Source organism: Canis lupus, chromosome 18 (assembly GCF_048164855.1).
Source record: "Canis lupus baileyi chromosome 18, mCanLup2.hap1, whole genome shotgun sequence".
NCBI lineage: Eukaryota > Metazoa > Chordata > Mammalia > Carnivora > Canidae > Canis > Canis lupus.
The window spans coordinates 55441538-55465827 of NC_132855.1; the positions used below are offsets into that span (position 1 = coordinate 55441538).

The 24290-nt window shown below is 58.5% G+C and overlaps 1 protein-coding gene across 1 annotated transcript in view; it reads right to left on the reverse strand.

Moving 5' to 3' along the window:
• The window catches only part of PODXL (podocalyxin like), a 49641-nt gene extending 27856 nt beyond the window's left edge, over positions 1–21785 (reverse strand). Inside the window, exon 1 of the mRNA XM_072784609.1 lies at positions 21551–21785. Within this exon, the coding sequence (XP_072640710.1) occupies positions 21551–21623 (73 nt within the window). The 5' untranslated portion in view covers positions 21624–21785. The remainder of the gene's footprint in view (positions 1–21550) is intronic.
• Between the last annotated feature and the right edge of the window lie 2505 nt (positions 21786–24290).

Genomic DNA, 24290 nt, shown 5'->3' on the forward strand with positions numbered 1-24290 from the left:
GTGCAGCCTGGTTGAAGCCTGAGCCCCTCCTAGCCTGCTAGAGCCCACCCCTCTCAGACCCCAAATCCTGGTGCCCGTGCTGGATTATGGATTAGTCCACTTACTGCCAGGCTCCTGACAATAAGGTAATAAGGGTGGTAGCTGGGAATTATGGCGGCATGGGGCAGATGGGGAGCTTTGGGAGGATGCAGGCCCCAAACTGAGACACCTTCTCTCTAGGCCACATTCACTCCCTTGCTCTCCTTGGGGCGTCCCCATGTATGTCCCCACCTGTGCACCCACGCACCCCTCATTCCATGCAGGTCTTTACAAGTCCCCTTCCTCAGCACCGTCTAGTCAATCCTTCCCTGCTACCTCTCTTCCTCCTGCTTAGCTGCGCTCACTGCCTCCCACCAAGAGGCCCTTCTGGACTCAGCCCTCTGCCCCAGTGTAGGTCCTATCCTTGAAGTAGGTTTGCTCTGATGATCTGCTCACTTGTCCTTTACCATCCCTTGTAAATGCTTGTCCCAGGGCACCTGGTGGCTCAGTCGGTAAGGGTCTGCCTTCGTTCAGGTCATGATCCCAGGGTCCTGGGATCGAGCCCCACATTGGGCTCCCTGCTCAACGGGGAACCTGCTTCTCCCTCTGCCTGTCTCCCACTCCCCCTGCTTGTGTGCCCCATGGCGCTCACTCTCTCTCTCCCTGTCAAACAAACAAATAAAATCTTTTAAAAAATAAAAGCTTATCCCTGTGGCTTTAAGAAAGCCAGTCCCCACCCCACCCCTGCCACCCAAAGGTCCTAAGCAGATGTTGGTGGCGGGGGGGGGGGGGGGGGGGGGGGGGGGGGGGGGGGAGGGTAGGGAAGCCTGACTGGGTGAACCGCATCAGCAAAGGGCTTGTGGGCAGGGGACGGCAGCTGGGAAGAGCCCTGGGCTGGGAGCCCGGGGAGGGGAAGAGGGGGGCTGCCTCCTCTCACCCTAACCAACCAGCTCTGGCCTGCTCCCCAGGTCTGCACCGGGTGTGTGCAGGTGAGCCCAGACCCTCTCTGTGCCTTGGATCCTGTATTATTTTCCTCTGGCTGCCATAGTAAATCCACAAATTGGGTGGCTTAAAACAAGAGAAATGTATTCTTTCGCAGTTCTAGAGGCCAAGGTATGGCACTCCCTCTGGAGGCTCCAAAGGGGACCCTTCCCTGTCTCCTGAGCTTCCGGGGGCCATGGGCATCCTGGTCACAAGGCTGCCACCTCTTCTCTGTGTCTCTTATAAGGAAACCTGCCATTGGGTTTCGGGCCCACCTGGATAATCTCACCTCAGGATCCTCAGCTTAATCACAGCTACAAAGACCCTTTGTCCAAATAAGGTGATAATCACAGGTTTGAGAATTCAAAGTTGGTTTTTTTGTTTCTGTTTTTTTTGCAGGGGGTGGAGGGGTGGGCGGTGGGGAGCAGGTGGGTGGCCTGCCACAGGTCCCCCTCTGAAAGACAGGGATAATAACCACTGGGGCTATCCTCTAGACCCTTCCAAACAGCCCGCTGCTTGGGCCGAGAGCCCCCGAAATGCATCTATCCGGTCAACTTCCCTGGCATAAGGGGTGCTATGAACTGACTGGCTGCATTCCCCCACCAAAGTCATCGGCTAAAGCCCTTCCCCCGCAATATGACAGTACTGGGGGGGCCTTGGGGGCAGTCAGGGTCACATAAGGTCATGAGCGTGGGGCCTCCGGGTGGGAGCAGTGTCCTTCCAAGAGAAAGAGACCAGAGCTTCGCCTCTTGGCCAGGTGAGGACACACAAGGTGGCCGTCCACAAGCCAGAAAAGCCCCTCCCCCCCGGACCCTGCTGCCACCCTGGGCACCCTGATCTTGGACTTGCCGGCTCCAGGAGTGTGAGAGGTCAATGTTGCCTGCTTAGGCCCCGGGGCCGTGGTGTTTGCCCAGCAGCCCACACGGACACAAGGGGACACAGGGGACACAAGGGGACGAGGGGCTGGGGGCGGAGGTTAACAATGAGAACAGAAGTGGCAGGAGGGGCTGCTCCCGCTGCCGGGCCGGGCAGGGGCTGGGTGGTCGGCCGTGGGCCTGGGGCTCCGAGCCACCTCCCACCTGCCCCGGCCCGCTGGGGGACAGCAGGTCGGCACCCCGAGGGGTTATCAGGCCCGGCCTCAGCAGGGCTCCCCCAGGGGGGCCCAGAGCTGCCCCCTCGCGGGAGATAATTCCGGGCATTCTTCAAATCTAGAATTGTTCTGCCCTTATCAGCTGGTCTCAGCTGGCCTGCCCGCCGCGCGGGGTGGGGCCCTGCTGGCTGGGTCCGGGCAGGGGAGGCTGCCACTGTCCGGCGTGGGGCCAGGCGGCTCAGCTCGGCACCGCCCAGGGCCTCAGGCGCCCTCCGCCCCGGGCCACCCAGCTCCAGCTGCGCACATCCCTGCCCGGGCCCTCCGGCCCTCCTGACCCGGTCCCTTCCCCTGCACGGAAGCACGGCAGGGTGGGGGCTGACAGCACGCACGCAGGAGCCCGGCCCCCGACCCAAGTCCCCTCTCCACCGCACAGGCAAGTGTCTGGTTCTGCTCCTGTTCTCCCATCCGTCAGAAGTGAAGAGTGGAGCGCCTGGGGGGGCGCAGTCGGTAAAGCATCTGCCCTCGGCTCAGGTCATGCTCCCAGGGTCCTGGGATCAAGTCCTCCGTAGGGCTTGTGGGCAAGCCTGCTTGCCCCTCTCCCTCTGCCCCTCCCCTAACTCCTGCTGCGCCCTCTCTCTCTCTCTCTTTCTGACTCTTGCTCTCTGGTTCTTTCAAATAAATAAATAAAATCTTTTACAAAAAAAGTGAAGAGGAGGGTAATCATAGCAACCAAATCCCTTTAAGTACTTAGAGCAGTGAGTGCACATCGAAAGTGCTTGGTTCAGTTAGCAATGCTCACATTCTAAGGGAGCCAGGGTCACAGCCAGGCCACACCCCCCGGTAGAGGCACACTGTCCCCGTGGCCACCCTGGGGATGCTCCCCCCTGTAACGCCTCCACTGGCGGGGGGGGGGGGCAGGGGGGGGGACACGACCAACCCAAGGCGTCCTCAGACCCACTGGGTCTCTTCCTAGGTCTCCCAGCGCAGTGTGGCCCCTTGGAGGGGGCTATGGACAAAGGAAAGGAGTAACTGGAATCTTCCTGTGGAAGGAAGAGGAGCCTGAGGCCTAGGAGGGCCCGGGAATGGGAGCAGGGGCAAGGGAGGAAGGGGCTTTTCTGCTGGCAGCCTCCAGTCCCGCCAGCGACCCAACCGCAGTCTCGCAGGGAGAGGCTGGCAGCCCGAGCCTCCCTTCAGGCCAGCCGGCTCTGGGACCAGCACCTGCGTCAGGGGCCACGTGCTGGCGGCCAGCGGGGCACCAGGGCGGGGGCCCAGTGGGTGGTGTGCTCCTCCCTCCCAGGCCTGGGTCTCCTGGTCAGTGAACCGAACCTCCATCCCTCTGCCTCCTTCCCCATCCCACCGTGAGGGCTGTGGCCGGAGCCGGGGAGAGCACGGGGGTGTCTGACCCAGGAGAAGGCCGAGGTGGCAGAGAACTCACAGGTTAAATGTACTGAGGGGGATCCCTGGGGGGCTCAGCAGTGGAGCGTCTGCCTTTGTCTCAGGTCAGGATCCCGGGGTCCTGGGATCGAGTCCTGCAACGGGTCCCCTGCATGGAGCCTGCTTCTCCCTCTGCCTGTGTCTCTGCCTCTCTCTGTATGTCTCTCATGGATAAATACATAAAATATTTTTTAAAAATTAATAAAATGAAATAAGTAAAATAAAATGTACTGAGGGCCAGAAGTTTCTGTTAAACTGAGGTGAGAAAAGGCAGCCTGCTCCACACAGAAGGTGAGCGACGGGGCGGCCGACGCAGTCGGACGGAGGGCCAGCAGGCTCGGCGGGCTTCGAGCCTCGCTCGGGACACGAGGCGGGCACGCCACTCCAAAGTCCCGGCCCGTGCTTTCTATTTGTAGAATAAGGACACTGTGACACAGGAATGCCGGTTACTAGCAAGCTTTCTCTGTGAAGGCCCAAGAGTAAATGTTTTACACCACGCGGGCTGTCGTCACAGCTACCCCACTTCCCGGAGCAGGCAAAGCAGCGGCGCGGCGGGGGAGCAGCCGCGTGTGGCTGTCCCGGGTGTGACTGTCTCTGAGCTGTAGCTTGCGGACCCCTGCCGAGCAGAGCCCCCCCCCCCCCCGCCCCCAGGTCGGGGAGAGGCACCTAGGCCTTCATCCAGCCTGGACACTGGTCCCCGATTCCCCAGGAGAACGCGACGACAGCCACTTGAGCCAGCAGACTACTGGAAACCAAGCTGCCTGATGGCCAGCTGGCAAAAAGTCTTTGCAACTCATGCCACCAACAGAAACACCCAGATTGTCACCTACTCAGAAAACAAAACAGAAAGAATAAATTAAAAAATCTATGAGCAGCCCTGCCCTGGCAGGTGCTGTGGCACCCAGGACCTGCACGGCGCCCATCCCCAGCAGGTGCATGCCAGGTTCCCGAGCCCCAGGCCACCGAGTGCTGTCCTGCCTCTGACCCTCACGGGAACGGCCAGGGTACAAGTCAGCCAGCAGACACGGGGGTCAGGGCACCTAACCTGGTTCCCTTCCTCTTCTCCCCGGGGCTGGCTGCTCCTGGGCCGCAGAGCCTCTCTCCCTGGGACAACCCCTCAGCTGTCTGGGGCCGGGGTTTTGGCCACAGAGTGGGGTCAGATCTTCAGAGAACAGCTCCTCCTTTATCTTTTTTTTTTTTTTTTTTTTTTTTGCTCCTCCTTTATCTTAACAGTGTTTCAGGGCCACCTGGGTGGCTCAGGGAGAGAGCCTGGAGCTCAGGCTTCAGCCCAGGGCCTGATCCTGGAGTCCCGGGATCGAGTCCCACATTGGGCTCCCTGCACGGAGCCTGCTTCTCCCTCTTCCTGTGTCTCTGCCTCTCTCTCTGTCTTTCATGAATAAATAACTTTTAAAATCTTTTTAAAAAATCATTTCAGGGAAGAATGACATACATTCAGAGAACTGCACATGCACAAGCATCGATGCAACACACTCCTGTCCCCAGGTCACAGAACAGGATGCCCAGTCTTGGAAGCCCCTGTTCCCTTCCAGCCACTCTCCATCTACAAGGGGAAGCTGTCTTCTGACTTAAATATCATGAGCTAGTTGTGCATCTATCACACTGCTACCACTGCACACTACTGACATCTGCACCAGGCTGCTTTCCCTTGGCATTTTATGTGTACGATTCATCCTTGTCGCGGAGTGCAACTGCGGACTGTACCTTCTTGGTGTGGCACCTGTTTACCCATTCCGCGGCAGATGGGCATTCGGGCGGCTCCCAGCACAGGGCCACCACGCGTGAGCACGGCAGTTCGTGCCTTTGGGTGACATCTGTCTACACTTCACGCAGCTCTGCAGCTCTGTGCGGAGGCTCAGCTGTGTGGACAGGGCTGCTGCTGGGAGTCCCGCAGTGTGGGGGTGGGGGTGGGGGGTACCAACCAACAGGCCCCAGGACCCACGGCCCAAGCTTCCCCATCCCCTGGCCCAGACCCCACACCCAGAAGGACTCTTGGGCCCTCCCTGTGTGGGCCACTCCACTCAGCCTGGGCATCCCTGCCCCGCTCCCCGGTGGGTGAGCTGTCGCTCCCATCTGGCTTTCAAGGGTTCTAGATCAACCCTGCTCTCTCCTCCCCAGGACTACCAGCCTCTGGGGGGCCTCAGTTTGTACACGATTCACAGAGGGGTGGCTCCAATGACCTTTGCAGTCCCGCCTAAGGAGGGCACACCCTCCACCCCACCCTCATCAGAAGCGCTCCAAGTGGGGGTCAGAAGGTGGAACCCCACCCCCACCCTGTACAGGCCGGAAGCTTCTAAATCCATTCTTTGGATTACTCATTATTCTAATTCTGTGGCTGAAGGCAGAGAGGCAAGAGGAGAGCTTGGAATTTAGCCAAGTGTGCCACCTGAGACTGTCGCCTCGCCTCCCCTGGAGCCCCCCCTCCCCCCACCTGTTCCTCTCCCTGCCCACGCAGAGGTCCCCATCCTGGGCCTGCTGCTGGCCTTGGAGCCACCTGTCGTGGCTGTTCCCACACGCACACGCTGAGCCCTGGAGGCTTGGGCAGGTGTTTCAGGCTTTGTCGAGGGCGGGCAGCCTGCCAGCCCAGGAAAGGGGCCGGGGCTCCTCCGGAGCTGGAAAGACAGTCTAACCTCCTTAAAACAATACCCTTCCCAGGGCCTCCTAATCCCTTCGGCTGCTGCAGACCATGTGAATCCTGATCTGTGCGGCCCAGCAGTGGCCCAGGAGCTGCCTGCCAACCAACCGGCCTGCGAGCAGACAGGGGTGATGCCCAGCCAGCCGAGCTCACCTCGCCTTCCAGAGCCAGGAGGAGGTCCCCCGCGGAGGTCAGGACAACAGGACGGCACCCCGGGGAGGAGACCCAGCACCCTTTGGCCTGTCTTTAGTACCGGGTTCAGAGACCTCATGCGTGATGCACATGGAGCCTCCACAACAGGAAGGGCAAGCTCTGGGGTATGAGACCCAGGTCCCGTGAGAACCTGAAGCCTCTGAGGCCTTGGTCCCCTTGTCAGTCAAGGGAGGGAGAAATAGCTACCTCGGACCAAAATGAACACTTAAAAAAAAAAATGAATAAGCTTTTGGCGGGGGGGATGTCAAAATACTCCAAATCTGCAGAGGGGCAGGCCTGGTGGGATGGGCAGCCAGGCTGACAACCTTGCGGGTGAGATGCCAATGTCTGTGCTAGGGCTGGGAAGGCAGGGCTGGGCGCCGCATGTCCCAGGGGCCTGCGGCAGGTCTGAGGCCACGCGGCACAAGGGCGCGCTTCCTCTCTACTTACACAGCGGCTTTCTCTACAAACCCACCACCCTTCAAAGCCAGGGGATCACATCCCTCTCAGGCTTTTATCTAGCACTTACTGAGGCCTTATCAAATGGGCCAGATACTGAACCGAGAGCTCTAAGTGAGATCCCATTTGTGTCTCCCACACCCTCTGGGGAGGTCCCATTATCGTGCTCCTTGCAGAGCCAGCGGGGTGAGGGGTGGGGGGCAGGGGTGGGGGCAGGAGAAGGACGAGTGTGGGCCTCCCTCCCACGACCGCGAACCGCTGCACGGGGCTTGCACGTGTCTGCACGACTCTGACCCCAGGACACGGACCGCTCTCTAAACCCTCGGGCACACTCAGGGTCCCAGGCGAAGCCTGCGCACGCTTGGCGTCCAGCTCTTCCCTTAGTGGTTGGTTCCAAAACAACCTCGGTAAATATTTTTCTGAGGGAGCGCACTGGCATTCCCACGCCACCTTCCCGGTCCCGAAGCCATGAAAATAACCAGATGTGTACGGTTTCTCCACCGCCCTTGGAAACCCACCGCGGACCAGTCTCTACTCCGGGCTGAAAACAAACAAGGGCCAGAAGCCAGAGGGAAGTCCCGCGTAGAAGCGGGGATAGTCACCTCTGGGAGTGGAATGAGAAAGTTCTGGGCCACGGGCTGTGAATTCCCTGGGAATGACCGGTTTCCGCCTGGTGGAAGCTGAAGGTTAAGCCAGCAAGCAGAACCTTCCAAATCTCCCAACTTTTTTTTTTTTTTTTCTGCCCTGGAGAGAACTCTCCCCTTCCAGGAATAACACCTGCATCCTTCTCGCTGCAGAATAATCCATGCTAGCACGTTCCCCAAACTCAGTGTGTGTGTGCTGGGCCCGGGGGAGCTAAGCTAAGGCTGGCTCCCCGCTGGAAACCCCACTTATTTTGCAAAGCCAGTTAAAAATGAAGCCAAGCTGCCCCCAAGACTCTGGTTGGCCATAAGAAATAGGGGAAAAAGCACGATTACTCCCCTGTCAAGCACAAAATCTAGACTTCCTTGGTGTTTAAAGACCAAGGAGGTCTGCTTGCCTGTGGGGAATGGCGGGGGGGGGGGGGGGGGGGGACAAACACACCTCACAAATGAACATAGCTGAACAATTGCAGGCTGGCTCTCTTGCCCCCCCCCCCCACCACCACCAAGGCCTGCAGTGGGGGGAAAGTTAAAAGCCACGTTCCTTTTAAACAAAGCCAAGTTGCCCCCCTGTGTTTGAGATGTTAGAGCTAGTCAAGGAAACTCGGTTTCCTATGGGCTCCACCTAGGGAAGTGAATCAAGAATCCCAGAGCCAGCCTGGTTGGAGCCAGGTGTTCAAACAGCTGAAAACTCATCCCCTAAAAGTCATTGAGGAGGCTTAATGACATCCGAGGGGGAACAGAATATGCGGGGTGTGCAAACACGCAAACACATGCACACACACACGCATACACACGGGGATCTCACAGCTCTTCTGTTTGGAAGAAACTGCAAGCAAAATGGAACGTTTCCCTCCAAAACTTTTTCAGGTTTGTTTAGGTCACACATAGATGGATGCCGAGGTCAGACTTGGCACTCCAAAAGGGAGGAGGCAGGGGAGGCAGCTTTCCTACCCCACAGCCTCCCGTGCTCCCCGCCCTCACTCTGTGGTGTCAGGGGTCCACTACCATGCAAGGTGGGTACAGAGAGCCAGCCCAAGTTTATCTGGCCACTCCTGGGGCTCGAGCACAAAGCCATACCTAGAATGAGGGGCTGGGACGGCTGGGTGGCTTGGTGGGTTCAACTCCTGATTTTGGCTCAGGTCATGACCTCAGGGTAGTGGGATCAAGCCCCACTTCAGGGGCCGCATGGGTGTGGAGCCTGCTTGAGGTCCCCTCCTTCCCTCTCCTCTGCCACTCCCCCCACTCGTGCACTGGCTCTGTCTCTCAAAAAAGTAAATACAAATAACAAAGGAAGGTGCTATGGGCAGCCCGGATGGCTCAGCAGTTTAGCGCCGCCTTCAGCCCAGGGCATGATCCTGGGGTCCCGGGATCGAGTCCCACATCAGGCTCCCTGCATGGAGCCTGCTTCTCCCTCCGCCTGTGTCTCTGCCTCTCTGTGTCTCTCATAAATAAATAAAGTCTTTAAAAAAAAGAAGAAAAAAAAAAACAAAGGTAGGGGCTAGCTAGAACCTCAGGACTTCTCGATTGACCCCAAGGCTGGGCAATTCCCCACTGCCCTCCCACCTCGGACGTCCCTGCTGCAAAGTGGATTTAGTCCTCTGGAGTGGGGCATGACCCGAGGCCACAGGACTTGGGAGATACCGGCCCCACAGACGGTTGCCTTTCTCATCTCCCCTGACAAACTGGTCGGTGCTTCCACAGTGCTGCTCTCATGCCTAAAGGTGCAGCCGGAAAAGGAGCTCCTGTCCATCCCTCGCTGAGGAAGCAGCTGGGGAAGCAGGAGCCAGAGGCAGCAGGCTGCTGAGCGCTGAGGCCAGTATGGGGCTGAGTCCACAGCCCTGCACCACCGGTAGCTGGGCACATCCTCTGCTCTGGAAGCCACGCAGACACCCCTGTCCTCCATTCAGAACTAAAGGGACCCAAGACATCCCTTTATCCCACCCCAAGGAAGGGGATATAGGCAAACAGAAGGTCAAGAGTTCTGGACACCAAGTCACTCACACCTTCTTTGGTTTCTAGAAGGTTGTGGTCCAACTCCTAACACAGGCCCTCTGTGCTGTGGGACACATATGTTCCTGGTTACAACCCCTGCTTCCCCTCCTGCCCCTGGACAGGGACAGAGGCAGCTGATGCGTGGTGAGATGAGGAGGAAGGAGGGACCCTGCTGGGACGCCACCGACAGGTGCACACCCCCCCCAGCACCTGCAGCCAACGCCCGTGACTCAAAGCATGGGTGCCGCCTGGTCGAGGCACCCCTCAGCTCCCCTCCTCCGGCCCTCCTGCATACACCCACAAACCTACACCCAGTGCGGTTATGCTCCCAGTTCTGGGACACCGAGAAATACTAAGCAGGAGAGGCCTCGAGACCTCCCGGGCCAGCCCCTCACCCACGGAGGAGGAAAGGGAGACCCGCAGGGAGGGCTCCCAGCCTCGGGGACGCAGCACGTTCCTCTTGTTCCTCTTACAAACCCGTTTTCTTACTTCACCTGCTCTCTATTCAACAGCCCGCAGGGGCCCTCCTGGGCGTTGCTCCGAGCCTGCTGCCCCGACACTCAGCAGGCCCCAGGGGCAGCGCAGCCCCGAGCCCGGACGCGCCCACGTGCCGGCCCACGCGCCCACCGAGCCCAGGCGAGCGAGAGCGAGAGCGAGAGCGAGAGCGCGGGCCGGGCCGGGCCGGGGCGGGGCGGAACCGGGGCGGAACCAGGGCCTGCGGACAAGCTCCCCGCCTCCCCCCGGGCCAGCGGTCCGCACGGGCTCCGGCGCCCTGGCCCCTGTGGCCGCGGAGAAGGGGGACCAGGATGACCTCAGGGAGAGAAGCGGCTCCGGGCGGGGCTCCGGGGGCTCCAGGCGGTGGCCCGGAGGGGGCAGGGCCGCGCGGGGACTCAGAAGCGCCCCCAGGGCCGGGCTGCGGGACCGCAGCGGCCGCGCCAGGGGCCAGGCTCCGAGCCTCTGCCAAGGGGCCCTGTGCGCCGGCGGCAGCTCGGAAAAACACAGGCGAGCCGGCGACCCCATCGAACGAGATGCACCTGGAGATGCACCTGCTTCCACCCTCGGGCTCCCGGACTCCCGGAAACCCGACAGCCTGCAGGTGGACGAGCGCGGAGTCAAACCAGGGCCGAGGACCGAGCCAAGTACCCCGCCTCGGTGAGCCGCCGCGGAGTGCTGGCCCACGAAGCCTCCACACGCCCGGGGGGCGGGGGGGGGGGGGGGGGTGCAGGGTGATGGCCTCGGACTGGATTTAAAACAGAAATCCTGGGGTTCCCGGGTGGCGCAGCGGTTTGGCGCCTGCCTTTGGCCCAGGGCGCGATCCTGGAGACCCGGGATCGAGTCCCACATCGGGCTCCCGGTGCATGGGGCCTGCTTCTCCCTCTGCCTGTGTCTCTGCCTCTCTCTCTCTCTGTGACTATCATAAATAAATAAATAATTAAAAAAAAAAAAAAGAGAGGCAGAGACACAGGCAGAGGGAGAAGCAGGCTCCACGCTGGGAACCTGACGCAGGACTTGATCCCGGGTCTCCAGGATCGCGCCCTGGGCCAAAGGCAGGCGCCAAACCGCTGCACCACCCGGGGATCCCTCTGCCTCTCTCTCTATATATATGTTAAATAAATAAATAAATAAATAAATAAATAAATAAATAAATAAATAAATAATAAATAATCAATCTTAAAAAATAAAAATAAAAAAAAAAACAGAAATCCTGGGATGCCTGGGTGGCTCAGCAGTTGAGCATCTGCCTTTGGCTCAGGGCCTGATCCCACTGTGCCAGGATCAAGTCCCACATCAGGCTCCCTGCATGGAGTCTGCTTCTCCCTCTGCCTGTGTCTCTGCCTCTCTCTCTCTCTGTGCCTCTCATGAATAAATAAAATATTTTTAAAAATAAAATCGGGCAGCCCCAGTGGTGGAGCGGTTTAGCGCCGCCTGCAGCCCAGGGCGTGATCCTGGAGACCTTGGATCAAGTCCCACGTCAGGCTCTCGGCATGGAGCCTGCTTCTCCCTCTGCCTGTGTCTCTGCCTCTCATTCTCTCTCTGTGTTTCTATGAATAAATAAATAAAATCTTTAAAAAATAATAAATAAATCAAATCAAATCTATTTTTCTTCTTAAAAACAAAGATCTGGGGGCATGTAAGATCATAACATGCCCTGACTTCCCAAGAAGGGGAAGAGTCAGCATGCTTTTCCAAACTTTTTGGATCATGCTTCTCTCTTGTTCATGAAAAACTTCCTATTCGTTTAACAAACATGTCCTGAGAGCATACCTGTTAATATCTTGAGGACCAGTGGCATCTTCTTTATGCACAGTTTGAGACACAGCTTATTTTACCAAGTTATAAAAGTAAAAAAATAGGGCAGCCCCGGTGGCACAGCGGTTTAGCACCGCCTACAGCCCAGGGCATGATCCTGGAGACCCTGGATCGAGTCCCAGGTCAGGCTCTCTGCATGGAGCCTGCTCCTCCCTCTGCCTGTGTCTCTGCCTCTCTCTCTGTCTCTATGAATAAATAAATAAAATCTTAAAAAAAAATAAAAGTAAAAAATAAAGGGCGCCTGGGTGGCTCAGTTGGTCAAGCATCCCAACCCTTGATCTCAGCTGGGTCTTGGTCTTAGGGTCATGAGTTCAAGCCTCGTATTCAAGCCTCCATGCTGCAGCAGCCCCCACCCCCCTGAGAAAAGGTTAAAAAACCAAACCAAACCAAAAAAATAGGGTGTTAGCCCTGTTTTACCACAAGGGTAAACTGAGGCAGCAAGCAATTTTTTCCCCCCTCCCAGGATTATTGTGCAGAAAGCCAAATGCAGCTCTCTGAGTAGTTTCCATCTTCCTCTCACTTCTCATCTTTGGGAAGAGATACTTGGCTCCCTGGTTTATATCTAGGGCAGGATCACAACCTCCCAGAAGAAGGAAAAATGTAGAGATGCTATAAAGGCTGCCATCATGCTTTGTTGCCTGACTTGGATGGCGGCTCCATGAATTTGGTACTGGAGTCAGGGAGGGTGGGAGGAGGAGGAAGGAAGCTCTTTAGAGCGTGATACTCAGGTCTGCAGCCTACACGGGGTGGGGGTGGGGGCGCAGCAGAGCAAGAGCAGCCACAGGAGTATTGATCTAGGCAGAAAGAGTGGTAGGATGTGACATTCCACTTCCCAGTGTGATGGGCAGAAGCTTGGGGGCTGCCAGGATCAGGGACTGGTGGCTTCCGGAAAGCCTTAATTTGCAGCCTGAAGTGACAGGTGGTGCCCCCAGAAGTGGAGCGAGAAGCACCAGGTAGGAACCAGGAATGGGGGGGTGCTGGCCACTGCAGCCCCTTCCTGGCTAAGCCCACTCTCATCTCTCATCTGGGAGCGTGGTCTACAACAGCCCAGGACTGGGGCCCTCATCCAGAGTGACCCCGCTGTGGGACAGCGAATAAATGGGCAAAAGCTTGGCCCAGAGAGGTTACAGCATAGACTCCCTTTCATCATTTATCAACGTCACACGGGGCAAGAGCTCAAGCCAACAAAAGAAAGAAAACCCCAAAGTACTGATGCTTACTAGGCGTCAGGCCCACCACCAGTGCGACTGCCTTTAACCCTCACTGGTAGAGGAAGGCGCTGTATGTGGTTTACAGCTAGAGAAACAGAGGCAGGGAGCAAGCCTAAAACCACAGGGCTGGCCAGTGCCACAGCTCAGACTAAACTCCATGCATCCAACTTCCAAGCCTGGGGCTCCGTGCCAAGACATTGCCATTTTTCTCCACTCTGATAGCAGAATTTGTCTCAGAGGAATTCTGTGGAGACTACCACACAGGACGGAGAAGAGCAGAGCTGCACAAAGTGGGTGGGAGGCAAAGCCCCTCCTCCCGCATACTGGCCTACTCTTGGCTTTCCCCTCTGGGTATACCCCAACCTCTTGGTGGTCCCCAAGGCAGCCCCCAGAGCACCTCCAGCCACTGGCCTCCAGCTCCAGTCTCCTGAGTGTCCAGGGACCAAGCTTTTAAGACCGTACTTCCCTCGGCCCTGCCCTTGGCCCTGAAGAGCAGGAAAGGGGAGGATATGCTACAAATACTTCTCTCCCCTTCAGAGGACAGTGAGGGGAAGCAGGCCCCCTAGTGCCAAGCCGGGAGGAGGCCCGGCTCACGGGTGGTCCCTCATGGGTGGTCCCTCGGGCACCTCGGCTCCCTGGCAGAGCTCAGAGCTAACGGGCCTGAGTGGGAGCAGCAAGGTCCCTGGGGCGCTACAAGGAAACTCGCATCTGTACCCCAGAAGGTCAGAGCCACAATGACAAGGGACAAGCTGAAACTGGCTTAGCCAAAGTTGAGGGGGGGTGCAAAGCCTTAGGCCATGAAAGACAAGTGGTCGTGTTTCACTCATGCAGAAGCAGTTGATCTGATTGGCAAGATGAGGAGTGAGTGCAGCTGCAGAAAAACCCAAAGTTTTCTTTTTTTTTTTTTTTTTTTAAGATTTTATTTATTCATGAGAGACACAGATTGAGAGAGAGGCAGAGACACAGCCAGAGGGAGAGGCAGGCTCCACGCGGGGAGCCCGATGCGGGACTCAAACCTGGGACTCTAGGATCATGCCTGGGCTGAAGGTAGGCACTCAACTGCTGAGCCACTCAGGGGCCCCAAACCCAAGGTTTTCAGGGACTTGACTCTATGGTGAGTGCCCACTAGGGACTTCTCACATCTATTCTTTGTGACTTCTTTATTTTTTTAAAGACTTTATTTATTTGAGAGAGAATAAGAGAGAGAGAGAGTATGTGTGTGCACAAGTTGGGGGAGAGCCAGCGGAGAGAAAGAATGGGAGGGAGAGGGGCAAGCAGACTCCGGGCTGAGTGGGGAACCCCACACAGGGGTTGATCCCTCGACCCTGAGAGATCGCGACCTGAGCCAAAACCAAGAGTCAGACGCCCAACCGACTGAACCACCCAGGCACCCCACGACCTCTCTGTAACTGAACCACCAATTTCTGGGTTAGCCACGTGGGTGCCTAAATAAAAATTAGTCTTCCCTGAGGAAAGGCTGCTTCCCTGCTTCCCTTGCAGCTAGGTGTGGTCACAGGACCACGTTCTGTCCAACAAATGTCACTGGTAGTGCGGTGTGTGGTTTCTGGCAGCCACCCTCCAAAGAGGAGCTGCAGGCCTCTTGTTCCTTTTTCCTGGTGGCTGAACCCCAGTAGCCGTCATGGACCATGGGGCGGCATGCTCAAGACGGCGGAACCCACCCCACTACCTCATGAACGTCTGTCATGTGAGAGAGAGAACATCGCTGTCTTGGCCAATCCACTATTTTTAATGGCTAAGAGCAGCCAAACCAAGTTCTAAGCACCAGCAGCCCTAACCTCCATGGAAGGGCCCTCCAGGCGGGGGAGGCCCGGAAGCAGCTACAAGGCTGCTGCACGTCCCACGGTGCTCCTGCCTCCAGAAGTCCTGCTCCCCTTCATGCCCATGCAGCCAGCCCACCCGCTCCAGGCCCGGGGCCACCCGCCCGCCACCTGCCTGTCTTCTTCTGGAATGAGGTCAGGGCCTTGTAAATGGATAGCACAGAACTGGCAGATAGGACTCTAGGTTCTAAACCAGTCCTGCCATGACCCACTCATTCATTCACTCATTCGTTCAGCAAACAATTACTGAGTATCTACTATATCCCAGGTCCTGTTCCAGGCGCCTTGTGGCTACAACACTGGACAACAAGGGACCCTGCCCTCATGGAACTTGGAGTCTTACTGGGGGGAAGAGACGCACAAAGAAAGAAATGAGTATGTACCCGGAGGATGAGTGCTCTGCAGAAAATACAGAGTATGGCGGATAGGCTGTGTTACACAAGGCAGCCCAGAAGCCCTCTCTGAGATGGTGGCGTTCCCGCAGACAGCTGACAGAAATGAGGGAGTGAGGCATGTGGCTATCTGAGAGGAATGCTGGTTGAGTCACCTACTAGAAGTGCTCAGTGCTGTGCCTCAGTTTCCTTTCCCTGGAATGATCTGTGAGATAAAAGCCATCCCAAGACAACCTCATACTATCCTGGCTGGAGACTGTGGCTCCAGTGAGCATGTTGAGAGCAAGTTAGCAGGGGGATCAGACCAGATGAAGACAGGGGGCCCCCTGGGAGAGAGCTCCATGAATTTCAGGTAAGAAGGGCTGCGTTGCCTCCAAAGTGTCCCCTCATCAGGCTTGGCTTTCCCACTGTCCCTCCTATGCTGACAGGTAGGGGTGAGACAGCTGTGGGCTCCTGGTGAGCCCATGTGCCTCCAGGGGGGCCTGGTTCTGGGAAGGCCCCCAGCATCCCAACCTGGGGCTGCCTGGCAAGCCTGGGTCAGCCATTCCTCAGAATTCTCTTCCCCCTGGGCTGAGGCACACAGCCTTCCGGCCATGACAATTGGCGGACGGGGTGCCACCCTGCACCCTGGCCATAGGGAAGTCCAAGGTGGCTGACCCGTGGGGGATAAGGCTGCAAAGCAAGAGAGGGTGGTAGTGGTTTGTCAGGGAAAGGGGTGGGGACAGAGGGAGGATGGATGGCCGGGTGGCCAAGCAGGGCTGGGGGGACTGTGCTGGCCATCATTATAGTGGTGCAGGGTCGGACCAGAGCCCAGAGCCAGTACAAGGGCTTGGGTGGGCGGTGCGGGGAAGGCCGAATTTGTGCACCAGACATCCAACAAGCACTGCCACCCACTCATTTATTTGTTCCAGAATCTGGCTGGCTGATGTCATCACCACCAGGGCTCACAGGCAATGGGAGACAGACAAGTACACAGTGGCCAACATGGTGGGCAGCACAGTGACATGGTAGGGAGAGCCTGTGGAGAGCCTAATTCCAAGTAATAAAGTAGCTCCAAGCCTCGACTTCCCCTGAAGGTGGAGGGATGGGGAGAGTGCAGGCACAATATAGCGAGGTCACCATCATGAAACCCTTCCTGAAAAGGGTGTTAGTGAGTTTCTCCAGTGCCCAGGGGAGAATGAGCACAGGAGCCCAGTCAGTTCTGTGGCTGCACACCTGGATACACCCATCTCCCAGGGCACTGGGAGTCACTAGGACTTGGGCAGGCGACCCTACTCCCTGGTCTGCATTCCCTCATCTGCAAAATGAGTGGATGTAGAAGATGATTTCCAGAAGGCTTCCCAGTTCTAGAATTCTGTATTCTATGATTTTCTGGGTTATTTAGAAGCACCGTGCAAATTACCTTTTGCCACCTGGATGCTATTTTGGACAGCCTCCTTGAAGGGGTCTGACGGTAATGCTTTTGCAAATGTGAACAGGCTTCCTGCACTGTCTCCTCCGTGGAGATTCTCTTGAAGGCTTTCCGGAAGGGAACACCTAACCATCATGAGGCTCGTGTGGCCCAGAGTCCCAACCCCAGACCTGCCACGTCCTTGGTCTTCTAACATCCCCACAAGGTGGACAAGGTGGACAGGACCCATGACAAGGAGACCCAAGCAACTTCACCTGTGTTCCTGAAAATGGGACATGACAGGAAAGGCCGCCAGCTGAGCTCCCTGCCCTGCATCATACCCTCAAGCGCAAATAAAAAGTGAGCCAGGAGCTGAGGAAAGAGCTCCCTGGCCTCTAGGTCTGAGGAAGTCTTCAGGCAGGCCGGGGCCGGGGCTGGGGCTGGGGCTCGGGCTGACGGGCCAGCGGATGGACAGAAGAGGCTCCTTCTCGGTCTCTCATATGGAGCTTCCATTCCACAAACTTGCAGAGGGCTCCTGAGGCCTCACCTCTGCATAGAGGATGTAAAGAAGCAAGCTCTTAAAAAAAAACAAAAACAAAAACAAAACAAACAAAAAAAAGAAGCAAGCTCTTACCAGGGTAGAACCATCTAAGTCCCGACCCCTCTCCCCAGGAAGTGCAGGAACCTGTCTAGAAGGTTCCTCCCATTTAACTTAGGAGCGAGGGGCCTTGAGCTAAGTGCCAAGCTGTCCTCCCAGCAGCCACTGACAGTCTGGTCCAGGATCTCCAGCCCCGAAGCCCGGACCCTCAGCAGGTGTTCCTACCTGTTCTGGCTGCTGCAGGACCAGCCCACTGGCCAGCATCACTGCCCAGGAGGTGAGGTGGCCTAGGGTTCCCCTACTTAAAATCCTGAAACCAGGGTCTAGGCCAGTTCCCCTCAGTTGAGTGGTGCAGGTAAAATGTCAAGCAACGGCTCAATGCCCATTGCTGCGTGGAGCCCTGGAGGTAGAAACTGCTGCGGCCCCTGCCCTGGAGGGGCTCTCTGCACGCTGGAAGAGATGCCCAAACATAATTTACTTCCATCTAGAAGGTTTCTCAACAGAGATGATACCTAAAGACAGAGTTAAATCTCTAAGTCTTCCACGCTCAGAGGATTTCCAATCCGGTGGGGGCCCCTTCCTCTCTCAGCTTCCAGAGGGCAGAGGTATCAAACCCCATCCAGCAGCACCTCTCCTCTCCCTTCAAACATGGATGCCTGAGGAAAGGGCAGATGTGGTGCAGCCTCCCTGCCTCTGTCCCCACTTCTGTGCCCTGCTGACTGCCAGACGACACCCCCTCTTCTGCCCCTCCTTGGGTGGCTACACCCCAAAGCTCTGGCCAAACTGCCACCCAGTGTTGTGACCCCCCCCCATACCCCTCCTCTTCTCCAGCCAGCTGCGCCCAGTCTGCTCCTAACTCCCATGGCTTGCTCACTTTTGCCTCAGAGCATGCCCAAGCAGCACCATGCTAGGAATACCTCCATTCCCTGAACTCATCCCATGGAGCTTTCTCTCTGGGCTCTAAAAGTTCACCTCTGGGTGCCTATGAAATGGTCTTGCCACCCCACACTGACCTTTTTTTAAAAAAGATTTATTTGAGAGAGAAAGAATGAGTACGGCAGGGAGGGGCAGAGGGAGAAGGAAAAAGAGAATCCCAAGCAGACTCCCCACCGAGCACAGAGTCAGATCCTGGGCTCAAACCCACCACCAGAGGTCAAGACCTGAGCTGAAACCAAGAGTTGGATGCTCAACAGACTGAGCCACCCAGGCGCCCCCACACTGACCCTTTTTATCTTAAAATCTCTGCATAAGCCCCCACCTCCTTCAGGAAGCTTCGCCTAGATCACTCCTACCAGCATCTTGCCTAGATCACCCCTACCCGCATCTTACCGCTTCTTTTACACAAGCCTCCTTCTCCCTCACCTTGTGGCACGAGAGCTTCGAGCTTCGCTCTTTGCTACTACACGCCAACTGCCGCCTGCAAACATTAGCAGAATGCTGGCGCTCGGTGGCCTTGGAGAAATCCAGTTCTCAGTCCGTATGCTTTATTGATCATCATAGCTAGGATTTATTGAGCCTTGCCCAGGAGTACGGCACACGGTCGAGCTCATTACATATGGTAACTCCCATCTTCAGAGCAACCTACAAGGTCACTTCCTTACGATTTCATGGACCAGGAAACCGAGGCTCAAGAGGTTCGCTATTTTGTCTACAGTCTCCTGGGTCCCTCTGAGCCAAAGTCTGAGTGTCTTCCAGCAGGCCAGCCCCCTTCCCTTCCCAGGACTCACCCGTGAAATGACTGGATCAGACAGCTGGCGTAAGTCAGCCTGTCCTTTGGCAGCTAACAGGGCAGAAAACCCCAGAAATGTTACACAACGAGAGACAGAGGAGCCCTCTGCTCCTCTGTGTTACAGGTAAGGAAACTGAACTCAGAGGCCGTGTGGCTCCACCCAATAAACATCAAACTAAAGGTACGGAAAAGAAGTCTGTCTAATGGGCTGCTGGGCCCCTGGTTTAATGCTTACGCTGGAGGCTGCGTGATCGGCCTGTATTAAAAGGCACGCTGCGGAGGGGACCTGGGTGGGGTGGTGCCTTTGTTAAGGGGACTCGCACTGTGGGATCCCCGGGTGGCTCGGAGGTTTAGCGCCGCGTTGGGCCCTGGGCGTGATCCCACGGTCCCGGGATCGAGTTCCACATTGTGCTCCCTGCATAGAGCCTGCTTCACTCTCTGCCTGTGTCTCTCATGAATAAATAAAATCTTAAAAAAAAAAAAAAAAAAAAAAGAGAGAGAGAGAGAAATTTGCATTGTAATCTTTATTGTTTAGAACTGAATCACAGCGGGGGATCCCTGGGTGGCGCAGCAGTTTAGCGCCTGCCTTTGGCCCAGGGCGCGATCCTGGAGACCCGGGATCAAGTCCCATGTCGGGCTCCCTGCGTGGAGCCTGCTTCTCCCTCTGCCTATGTCTCTGCCTCTCTCTCTGTGTGTGTGGCTATCATAAATAGATAAAAATTAAAAAAAAAAAAAAGAACTGAATCACAGGATTCCACCAGTTTGGGGGGTTACACCCCTCCATGATGGCAGCCCAGGCAGCCCCATCTTCGGAAAGGCAGAGAGATGGGGTGGTCCTTACGGACTCCCTAAAGGAAAGTATTGAATTAGCACAGCCAATGCCCCCTCCAGCCTTTTCTGCCTCAAGGTATACAAATAATCATAATAGTCCCTTGTGCTTTACGTGTTTCCAAACACTTCCGTTTATCCCTTTGTTACATACTGCAATAGCATTTAGAGACTGGGCACCAGAAGCTTGCAAAGGCCAAGAGACTTGCTGGGTGGGAGTGCAGTGCTGGTCCCTGTTGTTCATTTTTTTCCCATGTATCAAGCTCCCTCCACGCGCCATGCCCCATGCTAGAATTGAGGAGGGCTTCCTGAAAGAGGCATGGTTTCTGGGATGTGCCCAGATGCTGGGGAAGGCAGTCCCAGCCCTGATGCCAGCAATGAGCTGGGCTTGCAGCTTTTCCCATGGTTGGCTCCAGAGCATCTCTCAGAGATGCCCCCCCGGCTCTCCTCCAAGCTCAGTCTCTCTAGGCTCTGGCGCACGGAGAACTAGCCTGTCTTTGCCTACCCTGGCCAACACAGCCCATCTCCCTTCCGGGTGTTGCTAAGACGCTCTCTCCAAAAAGGTGCATGCCAAGGCCCACGCTGAAGTCTGGCTGCTCTGAGAGCAGGGTTGAGTGGCCACCCTCCAGCATCTTCTCAGCCCTACAGGGCGTGCAAATGTGAGGTCACGGTCATCCTCAGAGCTGTTCAGACCACTCCTCACACCACAACACACCCTTTGGGAGCACATACTTTTTGCCCACGGAAAGTGCCCTTTCCTTTTAGGCCAGCCTGGTGGCAACTGAGGGCAGCAGCTGCAGGGTGCTCACACCTGCTTGACCTCTGAGAACCAGGCCCTTCCCACCAGGGGTTCCATGCAGTGCACGGAAGAGGCTGTACTGACATTCCATCCTACCCTGCCCCTAAGCGTTCAGCCCCAAATGCCAGCGCCTGCCAGCAGCAGGGTCCCTTTCCTCTGTGTCCCCTAAGTCCTCCTGGCCCCGGGGTAGGAGCACCACCTGCATTTCTTTCTCTCTGCAGACATGTGCTTGGGTGGGCCACAAAGAAATGCACCTCCTTCCTGGGGCTGACCGTCCAGCTGTTCTTAGGGGCTTTGGGACACCTGCTTGGCTGGGTTTGCAGCCACCCACTCGTCCCCCCTAAAAGGCTAACGTTTCACCTTTAGAAAAAATACGCGTGTTGTTTCTAAGATGCACCCAAGCTTGTTTCCTGTGGGGGGGGGGGGGGTGTCTCACCTTCCCGGCTATGTGCGACAAAGGAGACAGGGACCCAACTCAGCTAGGGGGCTCTGAGGCTGTGGAAGGGCCACTTACTCCCCCTCCCTGGCCCAGCAGGGGCTCAGGGGAGCTGAACTGCCCACAACGCTCGGAACACCCTCGCTCTGCAAAGGCGGAGCACAGCCCCGCGGGAGCCGCTCCCGGAGGCTCGTCCCCTGCCTCAGGGCACGTCCTCGGGGGCTTCCAGCCCGCCGTTCCGCGGCACCCGGCGACTACACGGGCGGTGGCCCGCCCCGCCGGCGCGGAGGACGAGGGGTCAGGCCCGGGGGCCGCGCGGGCGTGGAGCCGCCGGTGCCCCGGGCCCGCGCTCTTTCCGCCCGCAAAGCCGCTGCCCCGCCGCGGTGCGCCTCCCCCTGCCTCCACCCGAGCCGAGAGCCGGGGCGGCCCGCGGCGGGGCCCGGCACCTGCCGCCTCTCGGGCCGGGCGCGGGGCGGGTGGCTCGGGGCCGGCAGGCGCGCGCAGGGGCTGCTCGGGTCCCGCCACGAGGTGCGGCCGGGCCGGGGCCACCACTCACCGTCGTGCGACAGCGACGGCGGCGGCAGCAGCAGCAGCAGCAGCAGCAGCGGCGGCGGCGGCGCGGGGCGCATCGTGCCTGGGCTCGGCGGGGGCAGGTGGCTGCGGGCCCGCGCGCGAGCGGCCGGAGCGGGGGGGCGCGGCGGGAGGCCTGGAGGTGCCGCGCGGCCGGCGCAGACCCGGGGCTGCGAGCCGCGCTCCGGCGGCCCCTCCTCGCGGCCGCTGCGGCAGAGCCGGGCTGGGGCGGCGGACGGGCGGGCGGACGGGCGGGCGGACGAGCGGCGGCGGCGGACGAGCGGGCGGTGTCTGCGCGGCTGGGCCCGGCGGCGGCGGCGGCGACTCCCGTCCCGTCCGCGCCGCCCCCGCCCCCGCCCCCGCCCCTCCCCTCCCCCAGGAGCGCGGGCGGCCGCCGAGGGCCGGGCGGGGCGGGGCGGGGCCGGGAACAATGAGCGCGGAGGAAACTCCGCCCCGAGCGCGGCGGGCGGCGGGCGGCGGGCGGCGGGCGGCGGGCGGGGGCGCGGGGGAGCGCGGGGCGGGCGCGGGGGAGCGCGGGGCGGCCGCGGGCTCGGGGCGGGCGGGGGCCGGGGGGCGCGGGGGGCGCGGGGGCCGGGGGGCCGGGGCTCCCGCCTCGCGACCGCTCCCGCCCCGGCGCGCAGGTGCGGCCCGCAGCGCCTCCGCGGGGGTGCGGGGGGTCCCCCGACACCAGCCCGAAGCCGGAGCGCGGCGCCCCCGCCTGGCGTGTGCGCTCAGGGCCCTTCGAGGCCTCGGCCGCAGCGCGTGTGCGGGCGCCCCGCGGGGAGGCGCGTGTGCGGGCGGCAGGTGCCACACACCTGCGGGCGGCCCAGCGGCGCTCGCGAGCGGGTCCCGGCGGCCGGGCGTGCGCCGGGCGGTCTGGGCCAGGTCGTCGCTCCATCTCGCCGAGCCCGGGTTCCCTCCCTGTGAGATGGGCACGATGGGCTAAAAAATAGGGCTTGCTGCGGGGTGAATACGTGCCCGTCTGTGTCCTCAGGGCCTCCCCAGGAGTATCCCCTTCACTCTTCACAACAGCCTTATTTTTAGCCTCGTTTTGCAGACGGGGAAAGGAGTCAAGGAGAGGTTAAGAGACCCGCTCAAGACCCAGCACGTGGTCAGTGCGTGCCTGCCTCTCGGAGTCGCTGGGAGAAGAGCTTCCACAGTACTAATTGCTCAGCAAGCTGCAGCTATTACCCGCTTCTTGCTGTGTAAGGAACAGCAGTGGAAATGTGGGCCCCAGGGTCACACCCGGTTCGGGTTCCGAACCCAGCTGTGCCCACCTAGTCAGTAGTCAAGACCCAGGCGAGCTGCTCCTGCTCCCTCGGGGCTTCTTTGCATCCGTAGCGGAGGGACAGCACCGCGGCCTCCGGGGCTAGACCCGGGCCCCGAGCCCCGAGCGCAGCAGGAAGCGGCCCGCGCTTCGGGGACGGTGAGAGGACGACTCGGGGTGGGGGCGGGAGTTGAATTCCCTAAACCGAGTTAACCCAGTGAAAGGACAAAGAACGCCTTCCCTTTTGGTCGTTGTTTTGCTTTTGCAAAATTTGTCAGGTGGGGAGGGCAAGGAAGTCCCCGGAGCCCCCCGCAGCCCCCCGGAGCCCCCCGCGGAGGAGGCTCGGGGGCGGGGCGGGGCGGGGGGGGGGGCGAACCCTGGGGGCGGGGAGCGGGCGCGGGGAGGCGGGCAGGGGGCAGGGGGTAGGGGGCAGCTTGGGTCTGGCTCCCGGGACCCCTGGGCTGATGGTCCGAGCGCCTTCCAGATGGTCTGGGAGAGGAGGCGGGGGCCCGGCCCGGCCCTGGGGACCTGGAGCCCGAGCCCGGTGCCGGCGGCGGCGTCCAGGGGCGGCCGAGGAGGCGCTGGAGCCCTGGCTGCGGTTCCGCGGGAGCAGGAGCGGGAGCCGGAGCCGGAGCCGCAGCCGGAGCCGCAGCCGGAGCCGGGCTCAACCTTGGGAACGGCTGACCACGCTGTTTTCATCGGGAAGTTACTGCAGGATCGTTCTGACCCTGTTTTCCATGTCACACAGGGGAAAGACAGAGGGTGTTCCCTGTCAATACCGTGGGACGGGTGTGACTATCTTTGATGTATTTTAATACTGTTCCCCTAATATCCATGTCAACAAAAGCCTGTTTCTCTGTCTGAAACTAAGCAGTACAATTGAAAAAAAAAAAAGGGAATTAATTTAAAAAATTTTTTTTTAATTTTTATTTATTTATGATAGTCACAGTGAGAGAGAGAGAGAGGCAGAGACACAGGCAGAGGGAGAAGCAGGCTCCATGCACCGGGAGCCCGACGTGGGACTCGATCCGGGGTCTCCAGGATCGCGCCCTGGGCCAAAGGCAGGTGCCAAACCGCTGCGCCACCCAGGGATCCCTTAATTTAAAAATTGATGTTATATGCTCTCTGATTTAAACAATGCTTTGCATTCAGAGATTTAATTTCTCTCAAAACCTGGAAAGGAACGTGTTCGTTTTATAAAGGGAGAATATGTGTTTCAACACTTGGGGCATTTTAAATTCCCACAATGTAGGATGGGTCCAGTGACCACCAGATTATACAAAATTTCAAATGAGAGCAGACATCTGGGTTTAGGAAAGGGGACCTGCTCTTGTAACTGAGATTTTAGCAAATTAAGAATGCGCTGGACCATCCCAGGTATCCAACCCTCTGCCCTCCCTCCCCCTGCATAGGCACACACTTAGGCACATGGGACTTTCAGGAATGAGGCCTGAGGCTG